Genomic DNA, 20,452 nt, shown 5'->3' with positions numbered 1-20,452 from the left:
CTACGGTAGTGTTATTTTGGACTTATATTCCAGTACAGGGGTCTCCAAACTTTCTAAACAAAGGACCAGTTTACTGGCTTTCATACTTTAGGGGGGCCAAACTGTGACCATTGGGAGTAGAAATTGTCCTGCGTCTTTGGGAGTAAACAATACATCTTTGGCATTAGGGGGAGGAATAGTGCCCTATTCTTGGTGTAAGTTGAAGAAATAGTGCCCCATTGTTAGTGTCAGTGGGAATAGTGCCTCATGGTTTGTTTCAGTGAGAGGAATAGTGCCCAATTGTAGGTGTAAATGGGAGGAATAGTGCCCCATCGTAGGTGTCAATGGGAGGAATAGCGCCTGTTGTTGATGTCAGTAGCAGGAATTATGCCCCTTGTTGGTGTCAGTGAGAGGAATAGTGTCTTGTATCAGTGGGAGAAAAAGTGCCCCAAGGGCCAGATAAGGGGAAGCAAAGGGCTGCATCTGGCCCCCGGGCCGTAGTTTGTAGATCCCTGTTCTAGTACATTACTCTTCATAACCTGGCCTTGAATTCTTATAATCAAAAATACATTTTTCCTATTTTTCTCTTTGTAGAAAATGGCCATACCTCCCTCTTACGCTGATTTAGGAAAATCTGCCAGGGATGTATTCACCAAAGGATACGGTAAGTGCTATTTGTACATCTAGGGGTGAATGATTTTAGGTTATAAAATGGCCACCAAAGAGTAGAGCCTCACTGTAAGTGAAATTGATCAGAACTAGATCTCTAAAGTGGTGTTTTTCAGCCTTTTTTCAGTCAAGGCACCATTAACCTCTTCATGCCGGCCGAACGCAAATGTGCGGCCTCCCAGCGTCTGGGCCTAGACGCCGAGCGGCCGCACATTTGCTTTCTATCAAAAAAGAACATATGTGCTGAGAGCGCGCGCCCTGCGTGCTCCCAGCACATATGTCCGGTACCCATGGAATCACGGCGGTCACATGACCCTAAACCCCGCCCTGCCTTCTGAAACCCTTAAAGGGCTGGGAGGTGCCGGCGTGAAGGGGTTAAGAATCACGCACAATCCCGGGGGAAACCAGTCTGAGAGCTTGTTCACACCAGGAGGTGCATCCAAGCACACATGCTTTTTTGTGCTTTCCCACAGGTTGCATTTTTTAATGAGCTGCTCTATATATGTGAAACATGCAAAAGGGTGCTGGCATGATTTTTAAAAATTGCGGGACATCAAAACACATGGTACCATGTTACCATGCATTTTAGCAGGTGCAAACATACATGCATTTGCTAGATGTGTGGAGGTGTCATTAAGAAATAATGGCAACCAGGTGCATCTGTAAAAGGCAGCACATTTTTGTGCAGTAGGGAAAAATGTGATTTCACACCTTTTATCACACTGCACCTCTGAACAAGCCCTAAAATGTACTCTGTGAGGCAGTGTTCAGTGGTCCGTAGGTTGTAAGCCCCCCCTCCTCTTATCACAGGGATTTTCCCCTGTCAGAACACAATAGCACAGCGGGGAGATCGCTGCACTAACATTGCTTCTGTTAGTGTTTTTTTTTTTTTTTTTTTTCAGCCCCCTGGGTTGAACAAACAAAAACTTAGTGTGTACCAGGCTTAATACAGATCAGCAATGGCGGACATGTCTGAAGTCCAGCTTGGTGACAACCGTGACTCCCTCCATAGATAAAGTTAAGAAGTGACTGAGGCAGCAGGTTGAAAAAAAAAATTTTTTACACTAGATTTTTCTGCCAGCTCCTGGTAGAAAAATCCAGTGTAGATGGAAGTTTTTCTGGGAGCTTCAGGTTGAATAGCAATGCAGAAGGATAAGCAGGAGGCTGAGGAGCAAAACTCACTTCTGTGCTTAGCTATAGTTACAGAGATCTTTCAGGTTCTCCTCAAAAATCCTGCACTAAATTCTTCTTCTTCAAGTCGTTTTAGACATTATTCTAATTTAGATAAATTTGGTCATCACTTCCCTGAAAGTACTGTGTGTTTTCCTGTTTGTAGGTTTTGGATTCATAAAGCTTGATTTGAAAACAAAATCTGAAAATGGACTGGTAAGTTTCAAAGTAAATGGTAGCATGTTTTCTCCTTGAACTTATTTGTGCTATAGACTTATCAGGCTTGGTTCACATGTGATTTCATTCCTGTTAGTTATTTGCTAGCATAGTCTCTTGAAAAATGTAAGCCTAAACCTGTCACAAATTAAAACAGAATATAGTAGGAAACTGCGTAAGCAGATGTTGCCTTCAATGAAAATTACATATCGAAACAATCAGCTGATCCCGAGATCTAGGCAGCTACTTGTACCTTAATTTTTTTTTCCCTGTACTTGGTTATCGTGGCCCAATTGCTTCATATGCTTGAGTTTCCCTAGTGGTCTTCAAGACCAGTCATCATAATTAAGGATCAGTAGGGAGGCCCGAGAAGGGCAGAATCAAGCTTGATATTAAGGCTGCATTTACGATTGAGCGATTTGTAGCTTGAAGCTCAAAGCTCCAAAAACGCTCAAACTTCAAAAAACGATTGTTCTTTTTGGTGCCTGTTCGCATGATCAGGTGTGAACAGGCACCATAGAGAACAATGATTTTCTTAAGTTTGAGCGTTTGTGGAGCTTAGAGTTTCAAGCTACAAATCGCTCAAATGTGAATGCAGCCTTAGGGCTGGTTCACACCAGATGCAGTCCAGTGCTTTTTTTTTTTTTCTGCATCATAATTGCATGCACAGTGTTTTCCATGTATTCCAGTGGTCCTAGTTCACATCAGTGCAGTCAGTTTCATTATGTTCTTGTGCAGAAAAATAGTAGAATATGCTGCGGAATGGGGTGCGGTTTGAGCTGTAAGCAAAAATGCATTTGGAGGGTTTTTTTGTGGTGTGCATGGGCTCTAAGGGTCCTTTCACATGGACGTTCTGTTTTTTTTCATCAGTTCAGTCACGTTTTTGCAAAGAAAAAATGGATCAGTTTTCATCCATTTTCACCTGTTTTTTGATCAGCTTACGTCAGTTTTAACATCAGTTTTTTACATCCACTACCAATGCAATAACAAATGCAAAAATGGATCATTTGTCCATTTACATCAGTTTTTCGTTTATTCTGTTTTATTTTAACGGAACAAAAAAGGGCTTTGATCCATTCCAAAAAATGGAATGTCCGTTTTTTCACCCATCAATGGATAGATGAAACATGGGCGAAGGGAACGCCCGTGTGAAAGGGGGCTAATGCAGAAGCCATTATCGTTTACAAGTGTCCTGCCGCATACAGCCTTTCACCGTTATCAGCAGCTATACCTGACACCACCTTATGTAAACATCCATGCCTATGGGGCCATTTAATATATGTTGAGCTTTGCATATAATTTCAGATGCCTGTATCTGTTATTATATTGATCATTGTGACCTGCAGTGTTAAGTTATTTGACCTTGGCTAATACATTTTGTTTGTTAGACTGTTTACTTGTTGCCACGATCTGGTTTGCCTGCAGTGTGGGTGCAGCACAGTGTAACCGTGGTTTCCCATAGACTTTGTATTATATAACGCTTTTTTGGTGCATTTTCTGAAAAAGCACCAAAGATGCAGCACGCGCGACTTTTCGTGAGCTTCCAGAAAACAAGACAAAAATGCAGGACATAAGAGAGAGTCTATAGGAAACCACAGGTAACCCACACTAAAACCACAGCGTGGCAGTGTCAAAGCAGCCTTAGATTACTTATATTTCTTAAAACTGGTTTAGTTTAGAGTGAAGCTCTTGCCAGCATCAGCTTGCAGTTTTCATGTGCACAAGCCTTAAAGAGTATTCCAGGCATTACCAAAAGTTAATCCCAAAGCTTCCTCTCTCCCTGTAGACATGGCAAAGCATTATTTTTTTACTTTATTTCTTTAGTGAAAAACAACTTTTACTACACTTTGTGATATCACCAGACTTATGAAATTCTTGCAAAGCAGCTGATGGGAGCTCTATTCCTATTGATGTACATAGGCCAACATGCCTCCACACAGGTCCCTTAACAACCCTTTTCCAATACAGAATGTGTTGGCGGGCAACTGGAAGTGCAGTGATCAGCACTGTTTTGCTTGGAAAGAAATCAATGTATGAATGTGGAGTAGGACAGAGAAGTCAGGGTAGGTAGAGTTCTGTAGTTCATCAAGCATGGCTAACAATGGTGGCTGGGATGAATGCAGCAAAAATACTGTTTTGTCAGCAAAAACAGAAAGGTAGCAGCACAGTCAGGTAGATTAAAATGCACTCTCTTTACTTTCAGCATTTATAAAGGGACAAGAAAGGACAAATATGCATGCAATGCAGAGATTTACTGAATATTTTGTCTTTTTTTTTGTGTATATTTAAAGTATACCTTATAGGGGAACTAAACTCTGTTTGATCTGCAGGTGCCAATTAATGGTTTAAGATCACAAGCAAATATGACAGTTATCATTCACAACATGGGTTCACACTATACGGTGTGAGACACCACATGTAATTCGCACAAGAATTGCACCGCATTCCTGTGCAAATTACATGCAAATGTCTGTGCGGTGCTATTTGAGCCATACATTTTCTGCACCTGAATCGCATGCAATCTCTGGCAATTGCATCACATCTTGCTATCTGTTTCGGGGTGCCATTAATTTATCATTGACACCCGCACCAGATCACATGAACGTGATGTGATTCCAATGCGGTGCAGGAAATGCACAGGATTCGCAGCGTTTCCCACACCGCATTGGTGTGAACCAGGACTGAATGTAACAGTTTAGGGAAAAGAAACCCATTAATTTACCACTTTCAAAAAAGAGTTACATTCCCAGCAGGCCAGGAATGCTAACTGTCACATTTGCTTGTGCACTCAACCAACCTGTCAAACCATCAAATGACTGGTGTCATAAATGATCACTTGCTTAAACATAAAATATGCAGCCCTAAGAGTCAGACAATAAATTCTAAAATACAGTAAACATGATATACATATGCAGATGAGCAATAAGAGGCTTGGTGCGGAGACCAATGATGTGAAAATATGCTAGATATCCTGAAGACAAAGCAAAGTGTATATGGTGACAATGGTGCCAAAGTCAATCTATCCTTAGGTGTTCCAAAATGATAAGGGAAATCCGTGACAGCTGTGGTATAGAGAGTGAATGTTGATTGCACTAACCAGATAGAGCAATGGAATGTGCGTTGGAGTAAATAAGACCTACTCCTGGTCATAGGATCCGAGACACTGTAGCATGAATGGTCATCAGGTCAGCAACCTCCAGGTACTCTGTGTCATCTCCAGGTATTCCGTTATTAGCCACCAGAGGGATGTTACACGCTCTTTTAAATCAGGAACCACCTCCCGTCATCAGCCACCAGGGGGATGTTGCACACTCTCATGCAACAATCACCTTGGGGGCTCGTAGAATAAACAAGCCCAGGAGAGAGGTATCTGATAGTGTAGTATTTTTATTTCAAAAGGTGTAATAAAAACAAGTATTCAACTTGCATAGAATTCCAAAGATGGCCGCCGGTCAGACATAGGGACCATGTGGGCTAAGGTCACTGTGTGGGGGGGCACCTCCGTTAACGCGTTTTTTTTCAAAGGCCTTGTTTTTATTACACCTTTTGAAATAAAAATACTACACTATCGGATACCTCTCTCCTGGGCTTGTTTATTCTACGAGCCCCCCAAGGTGATTCCTGACACATGAGAGTGTGCAACATCCCCCTGGTGGCTGATGACCGGAGGTGGTTCCTGATTTAAGAGAGCGTGTAACATCCCTCTGGTGGCTAATAACGGAATACCTGGAGATGACACAGAGTACCTGGAGGTTGCTGACCTGATGACCATTCATGCTGCAGTGTCTCGGATCCTATGACCAGGAGTAGGTCTTATTTACTCCAACACGCATTCCATTGCGCTATCTGATTAGTGCAATTAACATTCATTCTCTATACCACAGCTGTCACGGATTTCCCTTATCATTTTGGAACACCTAAGGATAGATTGACTTTGGCACCATTGTCACCATATACACTTTGCTTTGTCTTCAGGATATCTAGCATATTTTCACATCATTGGTCTCCGCACCAAGCCTCTTATTGCTCATCTGCATATGTATATCATGTTTACTGTATTTTAGAATTTATTGTCTGACTCTTAGCGTTGCATATTTTACGTTTAAGCATTCTATAAGGAGGACTTTGAGGTTTTGCCTTTTATGCCAGCGGCTTTTTATCATTTATAACTATTCTATCCAGCACTCGTTTTACCCATTTTATATAAATGATCACTTGTGCAGCACTATGGCAATTGTAGAACAAGCTTTAAAGTGGTTGTAAAGGCTCAAGGTATTTTGACCTTATCTGTGCGGCATTTCCCCCCAGTCCCCTCTTATACTCACCTAAGCCCCTCTCGATCCAACGATGTGCACTGGAGTCTTGGCTATCCCAGGACTCCCTCTTCTTATTGTCAATCACTGCCAGTGAGCCAATAAGAAGAGAGACGGGGTGGGGCCGAGCTACGGTTCTGTGTATGAATGGACACAGAGCAGCGGGTGACCCCATAGCAAGCTGCTTGCTATGGGGGCACCCGACAGGAGGGAGGGGCCAGGAATGCCGGCAGGGGACACAAGAATAGGAAGTTCCGGGCTGCTCTGTGCAAAACCATTGCACATCTCAGGTAAGTATAGACATGTTTGTTATTTTTTCTTTTAACAAAACAAGCCTTTAGAATCATTTTTAGTTGCACGCTTCCAACTTCATTCCTCTTTTCTGCCAAAAAGCGGAACTAAATTCTCCTTTACTTTACAGCCAAAGAAGCTGCCACCTCAGCTTCTGTTTGAGCTGCAGTTGATAGTTGGTGCTGCGCTTGTAATCAGTTATGACACCCAGCTTTTTGATGGCTTGACAGTTCAGTTAAGAGAACAAGCAGCTGTGACAGTTATCATTTTCAGCATGTCTTAAAGTGATCGTAAACCCTAATCTTGTAAAATTACCCATTCAGTTTACAGTAGAAACAAAAGATAAAACATTTGTGTATAGATATAAAAAAATATATATTTCTGCTTTCAGCTGCATAACTGCTAGGGGAGGAGAAACAACATAACATTGAAAGTCTGATCAATAGAGGAGAGCACATTGAGTAACCAGCACAACTAGAGAACTGACCCTGCTGTGCTGTCATGCCTAGGGTGGTCAGTTTTTAATAGGAAAGCAGAGGGACTGGCAGGAACACTGGGGATTTCATACAAAAGAAGCAACACAAAAAGAACATGATACTTTTTTATACAAGCACAACACCTAGCAGGAATGTGAGTCGTTGGGTTTACATTTTCTTTAAAAGTAACTGCATGGGGTTTAGTTCCACTTTAAATTCAGGTGTCATGTAGAAATTCCTGCTCTGGAGCCCTACAGTAGTCAGCTATGTCACAAAATGCCTAGGCACTAAGTCACATGATCAGTGATGAAGAAATAAATCAGAATTTCTTTTGGCTGATCCTTATTCTTTCTTTAGAGATCATATACCAAACACTTTGACATTTGCTCACGTCACCAAACATTATCTGATCCTGGGGCAACATTTGCCTAAGTAAGGCAGTGTGGTGGGTAGGATGTTGCATTTAGTGGTGGAGTGTTTTTTTACTTAAGGTCTACATGTGGATGATCCAGTTGTAATGTGTCTGAGTACCTTGACATGTTCTTTATCTCACTGTAACAGCATTTTCTTTATGGATTTTCAGGAATTCACAAGTTCCGGATCAGCAAATGCCGAGACCAGTAAAGTCACTGGAAGCTTGGAAACAAAGTACAAATGGTCAGAATATGGTCTGACATTCACAGAGAAGTGGAACACAGATAACACGCTCGGCACAGAGATCACAGTAGAAGACCAAGTAAGCTTGAGTATAGATTTTGCCAGATGTCTAAATTACATTCACATTGCCAATCTTTCTGTGACTGATGTAAATGCAACTGGCCTATTTCTTTTCTGTTCAGCTTGCAAAAGGACTGAAGTTGACCTTTGACTCTTCATTTTCTCCTAACACTGGGTAAGGCGTGACTGTATTTTTTTGTCTGTGCAATAACTCTGCTGACAAAGGTTTGGTTGGCTTTGTTGTTATCTCATAACATACTCTGATACAATGCAATGTGAATGTTAGTTTCACATTTTATCTACCACGTTGCATGTTTATTCTGTAGCGTACCTTGTACAATAGACTCTTGTATATAGCCAGAAGAGGTTGTGAAAAGTCCAAAGTTCTTGAACCATTTTCCTTAACCACTTCCCGCCCGTTGGATGTCATATGATGTCCTGGACTTTCAGTGGTGATGCCTGCAGGCATCATCCCGGTATCCTTTTTCTTTTTTCTGCTGGCGATGCTCTTTAATGTAAAAGCAATCCTAGCTGCTAAATAGCCGCTGGATTGCTTTTACATATGTCGGGAGGGGGTCCCCACCTTCCGGCTGCCTTTACCACCAGGGAACCCAGGACTGAAGCCAGCAGTTCTGCCAGCTTACCATAGAGCTGACTGAGGACCGGAACATCCCCAATCAATCTCGATGGTCTAAGAAAACGGTAGCAATAAGTGTTTTGTCACTTGGATGTAAACAAGCCATTACTCATTTGAAAGCATCTGATCAAACCGATCTCAGTTTGACCAGATGTTTTTAAGGGCAGAGGAGAGATATGGGGTCTAATAGACCCCAGATATCTCAGTGAAGAGGACTTTTCACTGCCCTTGCTCAATCCTTGTCAATCCCTTGTGATAGCAATAAAAGTGATTAAAAAAAAAGAGAGTGTAAAAAATGTTTTAAATAAAATAGCATAAATTTTTTTAAAGCACCTCTGCCTCCTTGTGCTCATGCGCATAGGCGAACACATCACATGTGAGGTATCATAGCGAACGTCAGAGTGAGAGCAATAATTTTAGAACAAGATTTCTTGTGTAACTCTAACCTGGTCATTTGTAAGGAATTTTAAATCGTTGTCTATGGAGATTTTTGGGTCCCATAATTTGGCACTGTTTCTCGGATGTACGCAGTTTTAAACAATCACATGTTGGGTATCTATTTACTCGGCGTTACATCATCTTTTATATTTTACCAAAAAATGTGTATTATACTGTGTTTGCACTAAAATTCATTAGTGTAATTCCCAAAAAATTGCATAAAAATAGCACAAAACCATGTGACATATAAAAATTGCAAAACCCACCATTTTATTCTCTAGGGCCTCTACTTCAAAAATATATAATGTTTGGGGTTCTAAGTGAAGTAGTTAAAGTATAAGTGCAACCAAACTGTTAAATGCACAGGTAAAATGAATGTGTGTATCTTATCTGCCAAAAAATGTATAATTCTGTTCAGCCTTTTTTTTTTTTTATATTTAGACACTGCAGCCAGATACTGTACACAGATGTCACTCTGTTTTTAACTGTAGTCAAAGAGGTACAGCGTGGTCAAGGCTATATTTGAATACACATCTCTGTGATCTCTCCTTCAATCAGCAAGAACAGTTTGCTAAATTCACAACACTATGTAATGCAGCAAAGCCTGATTTGCTGACAGTACTGTCCCAATCACCTTCGAGACAGTATTCAAATGTGAAGGGTAGTGTGGTACTGTTTTTTTTTTTTTCATAGATAAATACCTAACCAGATTTAATGAAAGGGGGGGGGGGGGGAGAGCTTTTATATAATAGCTGTATTCACGTTTGTCTGTGGGTGAGTACAAAAGAAAAATGGGAACCCAACTTTGCTTATTTGTTTTTTTCACTGTTGCCAAACTTTTGACCATGCTATAAGTTCAAAAATATACAGAATTGCTACTGCTACCCTAAGCATCAGAGGGCAGTCGGGCATGCTTCTGTAGACACGCCTAGACACATCATGTGTCTATGTGATTTTAGCATGTGAGAGATTAGAGAAGTGTACTGCAGACATTCCTGGATTACAGGAGAAATAAGAGGAAACTGTCAGATTACTTCCTCCATGACAACCTCAACCAGCAGTGTCTGTCATGACCTCAGACACATTGGTTCATCTCCCAGTTTAACAGAAAACATCCAGAATAGGGCATGTTGCAATATATAAGTGAGCACCTCTGGTGTTCTTGTCATTGAAGAGAATTAACCCCATAACTGCAACCGATTCACAAAAGCATCTCTCATTTTTACCTAGCTATTCTTAGGTAGCCCAACACCTTTTGTTTCGCCTGCCTATAGATGGACAGTTATCTTCACATCCATTATTCACACATAATTGTCTTTTGTGGAAGTGATATCTATTGCTGTTGTAGCTTCCCCAACAGACAGAGGCACGACATATGCATTACCTTGCCTCTTAACTCAAGCAACAGCCGAACCTTATGTGGCTAACCTGCCCAGCTGTACCATAGTTCTTTTCACGCCAGTAAGAGTTGCACTTTTTGACGCCGAGGAGAACTGCACTGTCAGTAGGAAGGGGAGTGCTGCCTGCCAGAAGAGCAGGGATAAAGTACATAAAACTGCTTTTCTGTCCCCTAGACCTAAATGAGTATTTATTCCTTGGAGTGCAGGGGCAGTCCAACTACAAGGGAAATTTAGGAGTTAGGCTTTAATTTACCAAATATTGATACATAGGATATGTATAAAAACCCTAGAGTGCAAATATTTTCAGAGATTCCAATTGGTAGTAGCAGCTCCTATATTTCTGTCCTTATACGTTCTCTTTTAAACCTGAACTCCAGAAATTCTGCCAATCTGTAAACGGTGCTGGTATACTGAGTTACGTCCAATGAGGTACATGCCACTTTGTGGACGTGTCTCTTTAAGTTACATCTGACAGTTTTCACTATGCTTCCAGAGTTTTAACAGGAGAGGGGAGAGAAGCTGCCTTCTCGCACACAGCATCTATGCCTGCCTTTCCCCTGCTGCCCATTCACAGGAGCCTTTGTAGTAGTTTGTGATTCGGCAGGAAGAGGGGAGGGCACAGTTGTTGCACGCGACTATATAGCGATATGCTCCTGGCGCTCTGTAAAAATATCACGAGGTGGCGTGCACATTGGCCTTAACCCCTAGTAATTCAGAACATTTTCCAAAGTGACTGAAATGTTGGAGTTTAGCTTTAAAGTTACTGCCTTAAAGTGTTTACTAAAGTAAAAAAAAAATGTAATTAAAATAACAAACCTGTTATACTCACCTGCTCTGTTAAAAATAAGAAACAAGACAAGTTACACACATACATAAACCCATTTAAAAGAATTTATGGGTCAAAGGTCATGTCCATAAATCTATTGGACCACGTAACATCTATATGACTGTTTCATTACTGAATATTCATGTTATATCAATAAGACTGAGAGCTCTCAGAATGAAAAGGACAGGCATAAAGAGTAAGAATAATTTTTAAAAGTGGCCACCCAATAAAAATATGCAGCTGCTAAATAGATGTTTCCCCCCCCTCAGTCCATTGTTCAGATTATATCCAAAATATGCTGAGTCAATCATTAGGACTCAATGTATGGTACTGTGGTACAAACCAAAATGGGTGCTTGTATATTGGACATTGGAGAACAACCGACTGGTAAATCCACTGGAAAAACTGGCGGTGAAATCTGTGGGCAGCTCCCGCACTGCCACGATGAGGAAGGGAGGGGGCGGCAAGATGGCGGCCAGCACCAGCTCCTGGAGCTCTTCAGCAGCAGAGGGGATGCAGCCTCCTCCACAGGTGGCCCAACTCCTCTCCTCCAGTCCTGGGACATACAGTGACAGCTCCCCTGGCTCACGTGAGTGTCCATTCTGCCCCCTCTAGCCCTACCAGGTCTACTCCTCAGGCTGCGGCCCTGTCACTAGGCCACGACTCCATGGCTCTTCCCTGCTAGACAGGAAAATGGCTGACATATTCACCAGCCAAATTAGCGGTCATTATTCAGCTCCTGACGGTCCTGCGGACTCTCCTGCTTATCCATTTGTGCACCCGCCCTACTCGGGGGACTCCGTTCTTATTGCTCGTTTTGCTGATTTACATCAGAGAGAATTGGAAAAAGCTACCACTAAACTGGCCTCTGATCTAAAGCAGGATTTCAGGGAGATCAGAAATCGCCTGGAGAACATTGAATCTAAAGTTGATGATACAGTTCACAGAGTGGCTCAGAATTCTAACAGGATTGCTGACCTACAAGACCGCCTGGACGAAGCTTATTCAAAAATGGATAATCTTGAGAACCGCGCTTGCCAGGATAATGTACGGATTAGAGGCCTACCGGAAACGGTCAAAGATATTGCCTCAGTTGCCCATTCCCTTATACTAACAGCAGTGCCGGATGCCAACAAAATCCACATGGAAATAGATCATATCCATAGAGCTCTGGTCCCCTTAAAACCAGATGGGCCCCCTCGGGACGTAATAGTTAAATCTAATTTCTTTCAGAATTAAGGAGGCGGTGATGCGATACACCAGGGAACATCCAGAGTTGGAAATCGATGGGTACAAGATTCAAGTCTTTGAAGTTATTTCTCAAGCTACTATACAGAAATGGAGGGCATTCAAACCGTTGCTTTCACCTTTAATTCAAAGGGACATTCGTTATCGATGGAACTATCCATTTCGCCTGCAAATTATTTACAATGGCAAATGCTACGCCTTTTCTACATTCTCTGAAGGAGAGAAACTTTTGGTGAACTTGGGCTTTATTTCCCTTAGCCCCCTCCCCACGGAACCAATCCAAAGCTGACAGCCCTCCTCCCCCACTTTTGCCTCTGTGGTCCCCCTATCCCAGGAAGAAGAAACGTGCTACTCCACGTCAGGTCCCTTGAGGACCCTGCTGACTACTAGTTGATTTCTATTTGGCGGGGACCTATCTGTGGTCCTGTTATGGGACATTAGCCTCCGCCTTTGTTGTTTTTTGAATTGTTATTGTGTATTTTGTGTTCTTTAGTTATATATATATATGTATTTATTGGCTAGATTGGTTATATGTCAGGCACTCTAACTCTCTGGTGTTTGGAACCTTTATTATACAAGTCTCTTACAGATCCCATGGCGTCGGGAAGAGTCTATGTGCTCTCCCCACTGCTTTGCTTTGGTGGAGACTCTTCCATTCCTTGACCTTATGTCTGGGATATTTGGTATTCTACTGTTTTATGCTGCATATTGCTGTTTTGCCACTTGAACTGATGCTAGCCATTTTCTGGGCTCAGCATCTTTTGTCTCTTTCATTTTCTTTTCCTTGTTTTCCTCACTTTTTAAAATTGTTTTTATTTGAAGGTCACCTCGCTAATATTTCTTCAGTCCTGGATCCCTGATATCCCATACGGGTGGATGTGTGGGTCTCCCCACTTACTCTCCCATGTTGTGCAAGGTTTGGGATCCCCCTCTAAGCGCCTCAAGTTTTTTTTCTCGTTACAAGTCCCTAGGAGCTGATATAGTTGTGCTACAGGAAACCCATTTTGTTTCCTCTTTTTTCTGAAAAAAAACGAGGGGTAGCGCTCTGTCTAGCACGGCGGTTATCCTTTACTGACTCTAAAGTAATATGAGACAAGGAAGAGCGAAATCTATTATTTAAAGACCACTTAGGGGGAAATTTTGTGACTTTTCTGACTTATTACACCCCTAACGCTAACGTGAATCAATTAGCCTTTTTTCGATCCCTGTTTCCAACTCTATCTCTGGAATTGTAAGGCGATGTCATTTTAGCGGGGGACTTGAATTTGGCTTTAGACCAAACGCTTGATAAGTCGCATACGAGCAAACTTAAATCCCCTCCGAAACAAAGTCGCAAATTTACTCAACTTTTATATCGCTATAATTTGGTAAATGCGTGGAGAGAGGCCAGTCTTACTATTCTCATTTCTCTAGAGCTCACAACCATTATTCGCATATAGATCACATCTTTCTCCCTAAGGAGCTGCTGCCCAAATTTTGTTCGGTTAAAATTGTATCGACACCCTGGTCAGATCCTGACCCCGTGATGCTAACACTCTCTAGTATGACTGCCAATCTGGCCAAGTCACATTGGTGATTGAACGAGTCCCTTCTTGGCAATGAGTCAATCTGCCTCGAAGTAGTGGAGCATTTGAACGCTTACTTTACCATAAATAAAGCGGAAGACACGACCCCTGCTATTAACTGGGCAGCTCATAAAGCCTCTATCAGAGGTTTTTTTATCCAACTATCCTCTAGACTTAAATGATCTCTTGAAGAGTTTATCTCTCACAAAACCAAGGAATTTGAGGCTTTATTGGCCCAACACAAAATTGCTGCAACCCCCAGACGTGTTACTTATGGTAGAGCAGGCACATTTAGAACTTAATCTTTGTCTCACCAAAAAAACAGAAAAAAGGCTACGATGGATGAACCATAAATTCTTCACATGGCAAGACAAACCAGGTTCTCTATTAGTGCGTAAACTTTCCCCCAAGCATACTTACTCGGTGCTTCCTAAGCTTAGGCTCTTGGGAGGTCATGTCTCACAGGATCCTCGGAAGATCCTTCAGGAATTTAATAATTTCTATGCTACCTTATACAGTCAATTCCAGTCTGTTGAGCCTTCTATGCTTCAAGATTTTTTGGGACCCCTGCAGCTTCCATCTCTTGCTGGAGCCCACAGGGAACTTATGGAATGACCTATAACTAGCAAGGAGCTTGGTAAAGTTATTAAAATGCTAAGGTCACATAAGTCTCCGGCCCCGACGGTTTACCAAATGTTTACTATAAAACCTTCTCTGAACAACTTCTACCTCATATGGCTCTTTACTTCAATTCCTTGAGAGAAAACTGTGTGATTCCTTTAGATGAAAATAAACCATATATTAGCGTTCTCCCTAAACCTAATAAGGATGCTACTGATATACTTAATTATTGGTCTATTTCGCTAATAAATTGTGACCTGACAAAACGTTTGGCCCTGCGTCTTAATTCCTTTTTGGCGCAGTATGTTCACAAATACCAATCTGGTTTCATATCTGGTCACCAAACATTGGACCAGATTCACAGGTCCATAGCTTTGATTTTGGCTGTTCGCTCTAATTGGGATGCCCCTCTTTCCCTGGAGTTGCTGCTTCTTTCTTTGGACCTCCATAAGGTCTTTGATAGCTTAACCTGGGAATATTTGTTTACTGTCTTGCTTTTGGATTTGGTCCTCCATTTCTCACAGTACTGCAGTCATTATACAACACTCCCTCAGCTCAAGTGTCCATTAGAGGTTACAGATCCCCTGTGTTCCCAATTTGACGTGGCACTAGACAAGGTTACCAATTCTCCCCATTGCTCTTTGCATTGGCAATAGAACCCTTAACTATGGCGATCCGCTTTCATTCCAGAATCCACGGGGTCCACTGTGGTCATCTGGAACATAAATGCGCTTTATTTGCTGACAATGTTGTCATGTACAGGTGAAACTCGAAAAATTAGAATATCATGCAAAAGTTCATTTATTTCAGTAATGCAACTTAAAAGGTGAAACTAATATATGAGACTCATTACATGCAAAGCAAGATAGTTCAAGCCATGATTTGTCATAATTGTGATGATTATGGCTTACAGCTCATGAAAACCCCAAATCCACAATCTCAGAAAATTAGAATATTGTGAAAAGGTGCAATATTCTAGGCTCAAAGTGTCCCACTCTAATCAGCTAATTAAGCCATAACACATGCAAAGGGTTCCTGAGCCTTTAAATGGTCTCTCAGTTTGGATCAGTAGGAATCACAATCATGAGAAAGACTGCTGACCTGACAGTTGTGCAGAAAACCATCATGACACCCTCCATAAGGAAGGAAGGCCTCAAAAGGTAATTGCAAAAGAAGTTGGATGTTCCCAAAGTGCTGTATCAAAGCAGATTAATAGAAAGTTATGTGGAAGGGAAAAGTGTGGAAGAATAAGGTGCACAAGCAGCAGGGATGACCGCAGCCTGGAGAGGATTGTCAGGAAAAGGCCATTCAAAAGTGTTGGGGACTTTCACAAGGAGTGGACTGAGGCTGGAGTCAGTGCATTAAGAGCCACCACACACAGACGGATTCTGGACTTGGGCTTCAAATGTCATATTCCTGTTGTCAAGCTGCTCCTGAACAACAAACAATGTCAGAAGCGTGTTACCTGGGCTAAAGAAAAACAGGCCTGGTCTGTTGTTCAGTGGTCCAAAGTCCTCTTTTCTGATTAGAGCAACTTTTGCATCTCATTTGGAAACCAAGGACCCAGAGTATGGAGGAAGAATGGAGAGGCACACACTGCAAGATGCTTGAAGTCCAGTGTGAAGTTTCCACAATCTTTTGATTTGGGGAGCCATGTCATCTGCTGGTGTTGGTCCACTGTGCTTCATTAAGTCCAGGGTCAACGCAGCCGTCCACCAGGAGATTTTGGAGCACTTCATGCTTCCTTCCACAGATGAGCTTTATGGGGATGCTGATTTCATTTTCCAGCAGGACTTGGCACCTGCCCACACTGCCAAAAGCACCAAAACCTGGTTCAATGACCGTAGGATTACTGTGCTTGATTGGCCAGCAAACTCGCCTGACCTGAACCCCATAGAGAATCTATGGGGCATTGCCAAGAGAAAGATGAGAGACATGAGACCGAACAATGCAGAAGAGTTGAAGGCCGCTATTGAAGCATCCTGGTCTTCCATAACACCTCAGCAGTGCCACAGGCTGATAGCTTCCATGCCACGCCGCATTGAGGCAGTAATTGCTGCAAAAGGGACCCAAACCAAGTACTGAGTACATATGCATGCTTATACTTTTCAGAGGTCCGATATTGTTCTATGTACAATCCTTGTTTTATTGATTGCATGTAATATTCAAATTTTCTGAGATTGTGGATTTGGGATTTCATGAGCTGTAAACCATAATCATCACAATTATAACAAATCACGGCTTGAACTACCGTATTTTCCGGCGTATAAGACGACTTTTTGACCCTTGAACATCTTCTCAAAAGTTGGGGGTCGTCTTATACGCCGGTACACGTCAGGGGGCACTTTTTAGGCGGGCGGCGCGGTGCTGCCGCCGTCCCCCCGCTTCCGACGGAAGGGACACCAAGTACAGGGGTGGGCAGAGGACTGCAGTCTCTTACCTGGCTCCCACGCGATCCATCCAGGAAGCGCTGCTCCTTCAGTCACTCCGGCCACTCCCTCACTCCTGCTGCTCGACTCCACCTCCTCACCCGTGATTGGCCGCCAGAACTGTAGCTCAGGAAAGGCACACAGGCGGCCAATCACGGGCGAGGAGGCGGAGCCGAGCAGACCCGCGAAAATCGAGTGAGGGTAAGTGTGCAGTGCAGAGGTGCTGCTGCAACCACATATGCTGGCTGCAGCAGTACCATACTAGAACAGGAGTCAGCAAGTGTCATTGGTGTCAGTGGGAGGAATAGTGCCCCATCATTGGTGTCACTGATACTAAAGATGGGGCACTATTCCTCCCACTGACACCAACGATGGGGCACTATTCCTCCCCCCACTGACACCAACAATGGGGCACTATTCCTCTCCCCACTGACGGAGTACTATTCCTCCCACTGACACCAATGTTGGGACACTATTCCTCCCACTGACACCAATGATGGGGCACTATTACTCCCACTGACACCAATGATGGGGCACTATTACTCCCACTGACACCAATGTTGGGACACTATTTTTTTGAGTTTCACCTGTATGTTACACCCCCTCTGACCACTTTGCCTAATCTATTATCTCTTTTGAGTCATTTCACTGAACTTTCTGGGCTGACTTTAAACTCTCATAAAACGACAGCCCTTAATTTTTCGTTACCCTCTTCATTGGAGCAATGGCTTCAAACTATATATGACTTTCAATGGGCCCGTGGCTCTTTCCCCTATTTAGGGGTTAACTTGACAGCTTCAATTGAGACCCTATACCAAGCGAACTATCCCTCTCTTTTCAAACAACTTAGGGAGGATCTTCGTCGTTGGGATACTTACTCTATATCTTTGTTTGGCAGGAACAACACTATTACAATTACTTTTTTGCCTCGATTGTTGTACTTCTTTAGAACATTACCAATACCAATTCCAAGACGCGAGCTGCAACACCTACAGGCAGAGTTGCTTCGTTTTGTTTGGAACAATGGAAGGCCTTAGATGAACCAGAAGTCTTTATATACTTTTAAAGTCACAAAGTGGTATTGGCCTTTCTAATCTCCATACATATTTCCAAGCCGCCCAAATTGCACAATTGGCCTATACTACCGCTAAAGGATCTACTCACCTCTGGGTTTCTATTGAAGCTCTCTCCTGCTATCCTTTAGTGGTCATTTCCTTACTTTGGCTCCCTAATAGATCTCACCCCCTATATTATGTCCTACTCTGTCCCTCTCATTGACAGTCTGGGATAGAGCATGCCATTGCAAATCATTTGCCTCCTCGCATATTCCTTTAGCCCCGGTTTTTTGGAACCCTGAATTTGTACCTGGTCTGGTTCTGGCCCCATTCTAGTGGTGGAACAACAAGGGGTTACTGCGGATAGGACACTACCTCTGGGGTGCCCGAGTTTTCCCTCCTGAGCACTTTAAAAAGTAACTGCAGATGCCCCCACCAAAATCTTTAGATATAATCAAATCGCTTCTTTTATCCGCTGGAAAATTATTTTACTAGATGAACCACCCATTCTTACCAATTCGAACATTCCTGTCAGAATACAAATCTCTCTAGAGGCTGTATTTCTATGGTGTACACCCTCCTTACTGATCCGAGCTTTAAACTTCCCTATATGGATCAATGGGAGCGAGACCTGAATGTTAGTTATGATCTATCTGATTGGCAAGACATAGCCCTGGCATTATCTAAAGTTTCCATCAATACCGCCTTAATTGAAGCAAACTATAAAACACTATTACAATGGTATCTGGTCCCAACCCGGACGGCGAGGATGCATCCTTCTGCCTCTCCAATGTGCTTTTGACGTTGCAGCCTGATGGGTTCTATGTTCCACATTTGGTGGCAATGTCCGATAGCAACTAGATTTTGGATTCGCATGTTTAACCGTATCTATATGGTGATGGGGGTGACTGTTCGTAGGGCCCCGGAGACAGGCCTCTTCCATAAATGTTTTTCACTTGCAGTACCAAAAAAAGCTCTTAAATTGCTTACTTATATGCTGTTAGCAGCGAAAACCACCATTGCTAAATATTGGAGGAGATCAATTATTGACTATGTTAAGCACAAATTAAATTAGATAATGATTAATGACAAACTGATCTGTGTTCTACACAAGAATACTAACAAATATGATAAAACGTGGGACCCGTGGATTCAATACATTTCCATGCCTTGATACTTCCCGATTTGACCCTCTTCTTCTTCTCTTGTTCTTGTTCCTCTCTTTTTCTCACCTTTTACTGTCTCTTTTGTCCGTTTTTTCTGGTGCTAGTTGAGTTTACTTTTTAATCATTCTACAATATTTGTCATGTTTTCTACAATGCTTGTTCTGTGTACTTCCCCTGTACATGGTGGATTTAATGCTGGGAACTTTCCATTTGATCTACCCAGTTATTATTGCACAGATTTTCTGGTCTCCTAAGGTATGGCGGCTGTTTGTTCAAAGAGGTGTTCTTTGGTGATGTTCGACACCTCCTTTTATAATATGACATTTGCCTTTTCTACTATTTGTAACTTCAAATATTTCAATAAAAACTATTGGAAAATAAATTGTAACATTTCACCTTGACATTTTGAATTATTTGGGTTTGAGATGTTGAGCCAAAACCAATGCAAGGAATGTCTTTGATAAAAAAAAACTACAATACCTGTTTGATGGGCTGCTAGTTTAAAGTGGTTTTAGAGAAAAAAGGTTTTGTACCTTAAAGGTAAAAAAAACTTTCTGTATGCAGCTCCCCCCAGCACCCCCTTATAATTACCTGAGCCCAATCTCGATCAAGCTCTGGGCTTGGATTTGACCTCAGCTGAATAAGCTTCTGAAGTCATCAAAAGATGCATTTGAGTGTAAAATCTGAAAAGACTACCTGGGAAAAAAAAATACTTGATTTAAAATAAAGATGCCTTTGATCTGCAGTTGAATCCCCTATTGACCTGAACAAAAGCCTATCACCACAGGCCCTTCCTGTGCTTGCTTCAGGAACCCATGTCTGGCTTATACTTGTGTTCTTTCTGCTAGAAGCTACTGGAAGTGGGTGAGGGTTTATATACCAAACGGCACAGTAGTCCTGTGCCTCGCCATGTGGTTCTCTGCAAGCACAATTTCTTGCCTGCTTGCTACCACAAGCTTATTCTGCAGTTGAGACAGCTTTATTCGAGATTTCTGGTCAGTGGTGACAGCCTCAGTGGGTTGCAATAGTCTGAAAGTATTTTATCCCCAAAGGTTAAACGCCTGTCCTTATGTGTGTATATCCTGATACTTGCTGTGCCCCTATGTAGTTCTTTGTTGGCACTAAGCAGTGGCGTTTTACCCCTAAAGGAACTGCGCTTGTTAATTTTGTGCTTGTCTTTTCCCTTCCCTGACACTAAAAAGGGGACCATTTGCCATGCACCACTAGCAATTTCTC

The 20,452-nt window shown here is 42.4% G+C and overlaps 1 protein-coding gene across 1 annotated transcript in view; it reads left to right on the top strand.

Annotated features, from left to right (window-relative positions):
- The window catches only part of VDAC1 (voltage dependent anion channel 1), a 111,543-nt gene that overhangs the window by 44,923 nt on the left and 46,168 nt on the right, over positions 1 to 20,452 (top strand). The window contains exons 2-5 of the mRNA XM_089686645.1: positions 574 to 643; positions 1,985 to 2,034; positions 7,698 to 7,850; positions 7,954 to 8,006. Of these exons, the coding sequence (XP_089542771.1) occupies positions 577 to 643; positions 1,985 to 2,034; positions 7,698 to 7,850; positions 7,954 to 8,006 (323 nt within the window). The 5' untranslated portion in view covers positions 574 to 576. The remainder of the gene's footprint in view (positions 1 to 573; positions 644 to 1,984; positions 2,035 to 7,697; positions 7,851 to 7,953; positions 8,007 to 20,452) is intronic.

This window comes from Staurois parvus, unplaced genomic scaffold (genome assembly GCF_062004578.1).
Source record: "Staurois parvus isolate SC_StPar_1 unplaced genomic scaffold, SC_StPar_1.0 ptg000403l, whole genome shotgun sequence".
Taxonomy (NCBI): Eukaryota; Metazoa; Chordata; class Amphibia; order Anura; family Ranidae; genus Staurois; species Staurois parvus.
The sequence above is the reverse complement of the archived record's forward strand: the minus strand, read 5'-3'. Positions and strand labels throughout refer to the sequence as shown.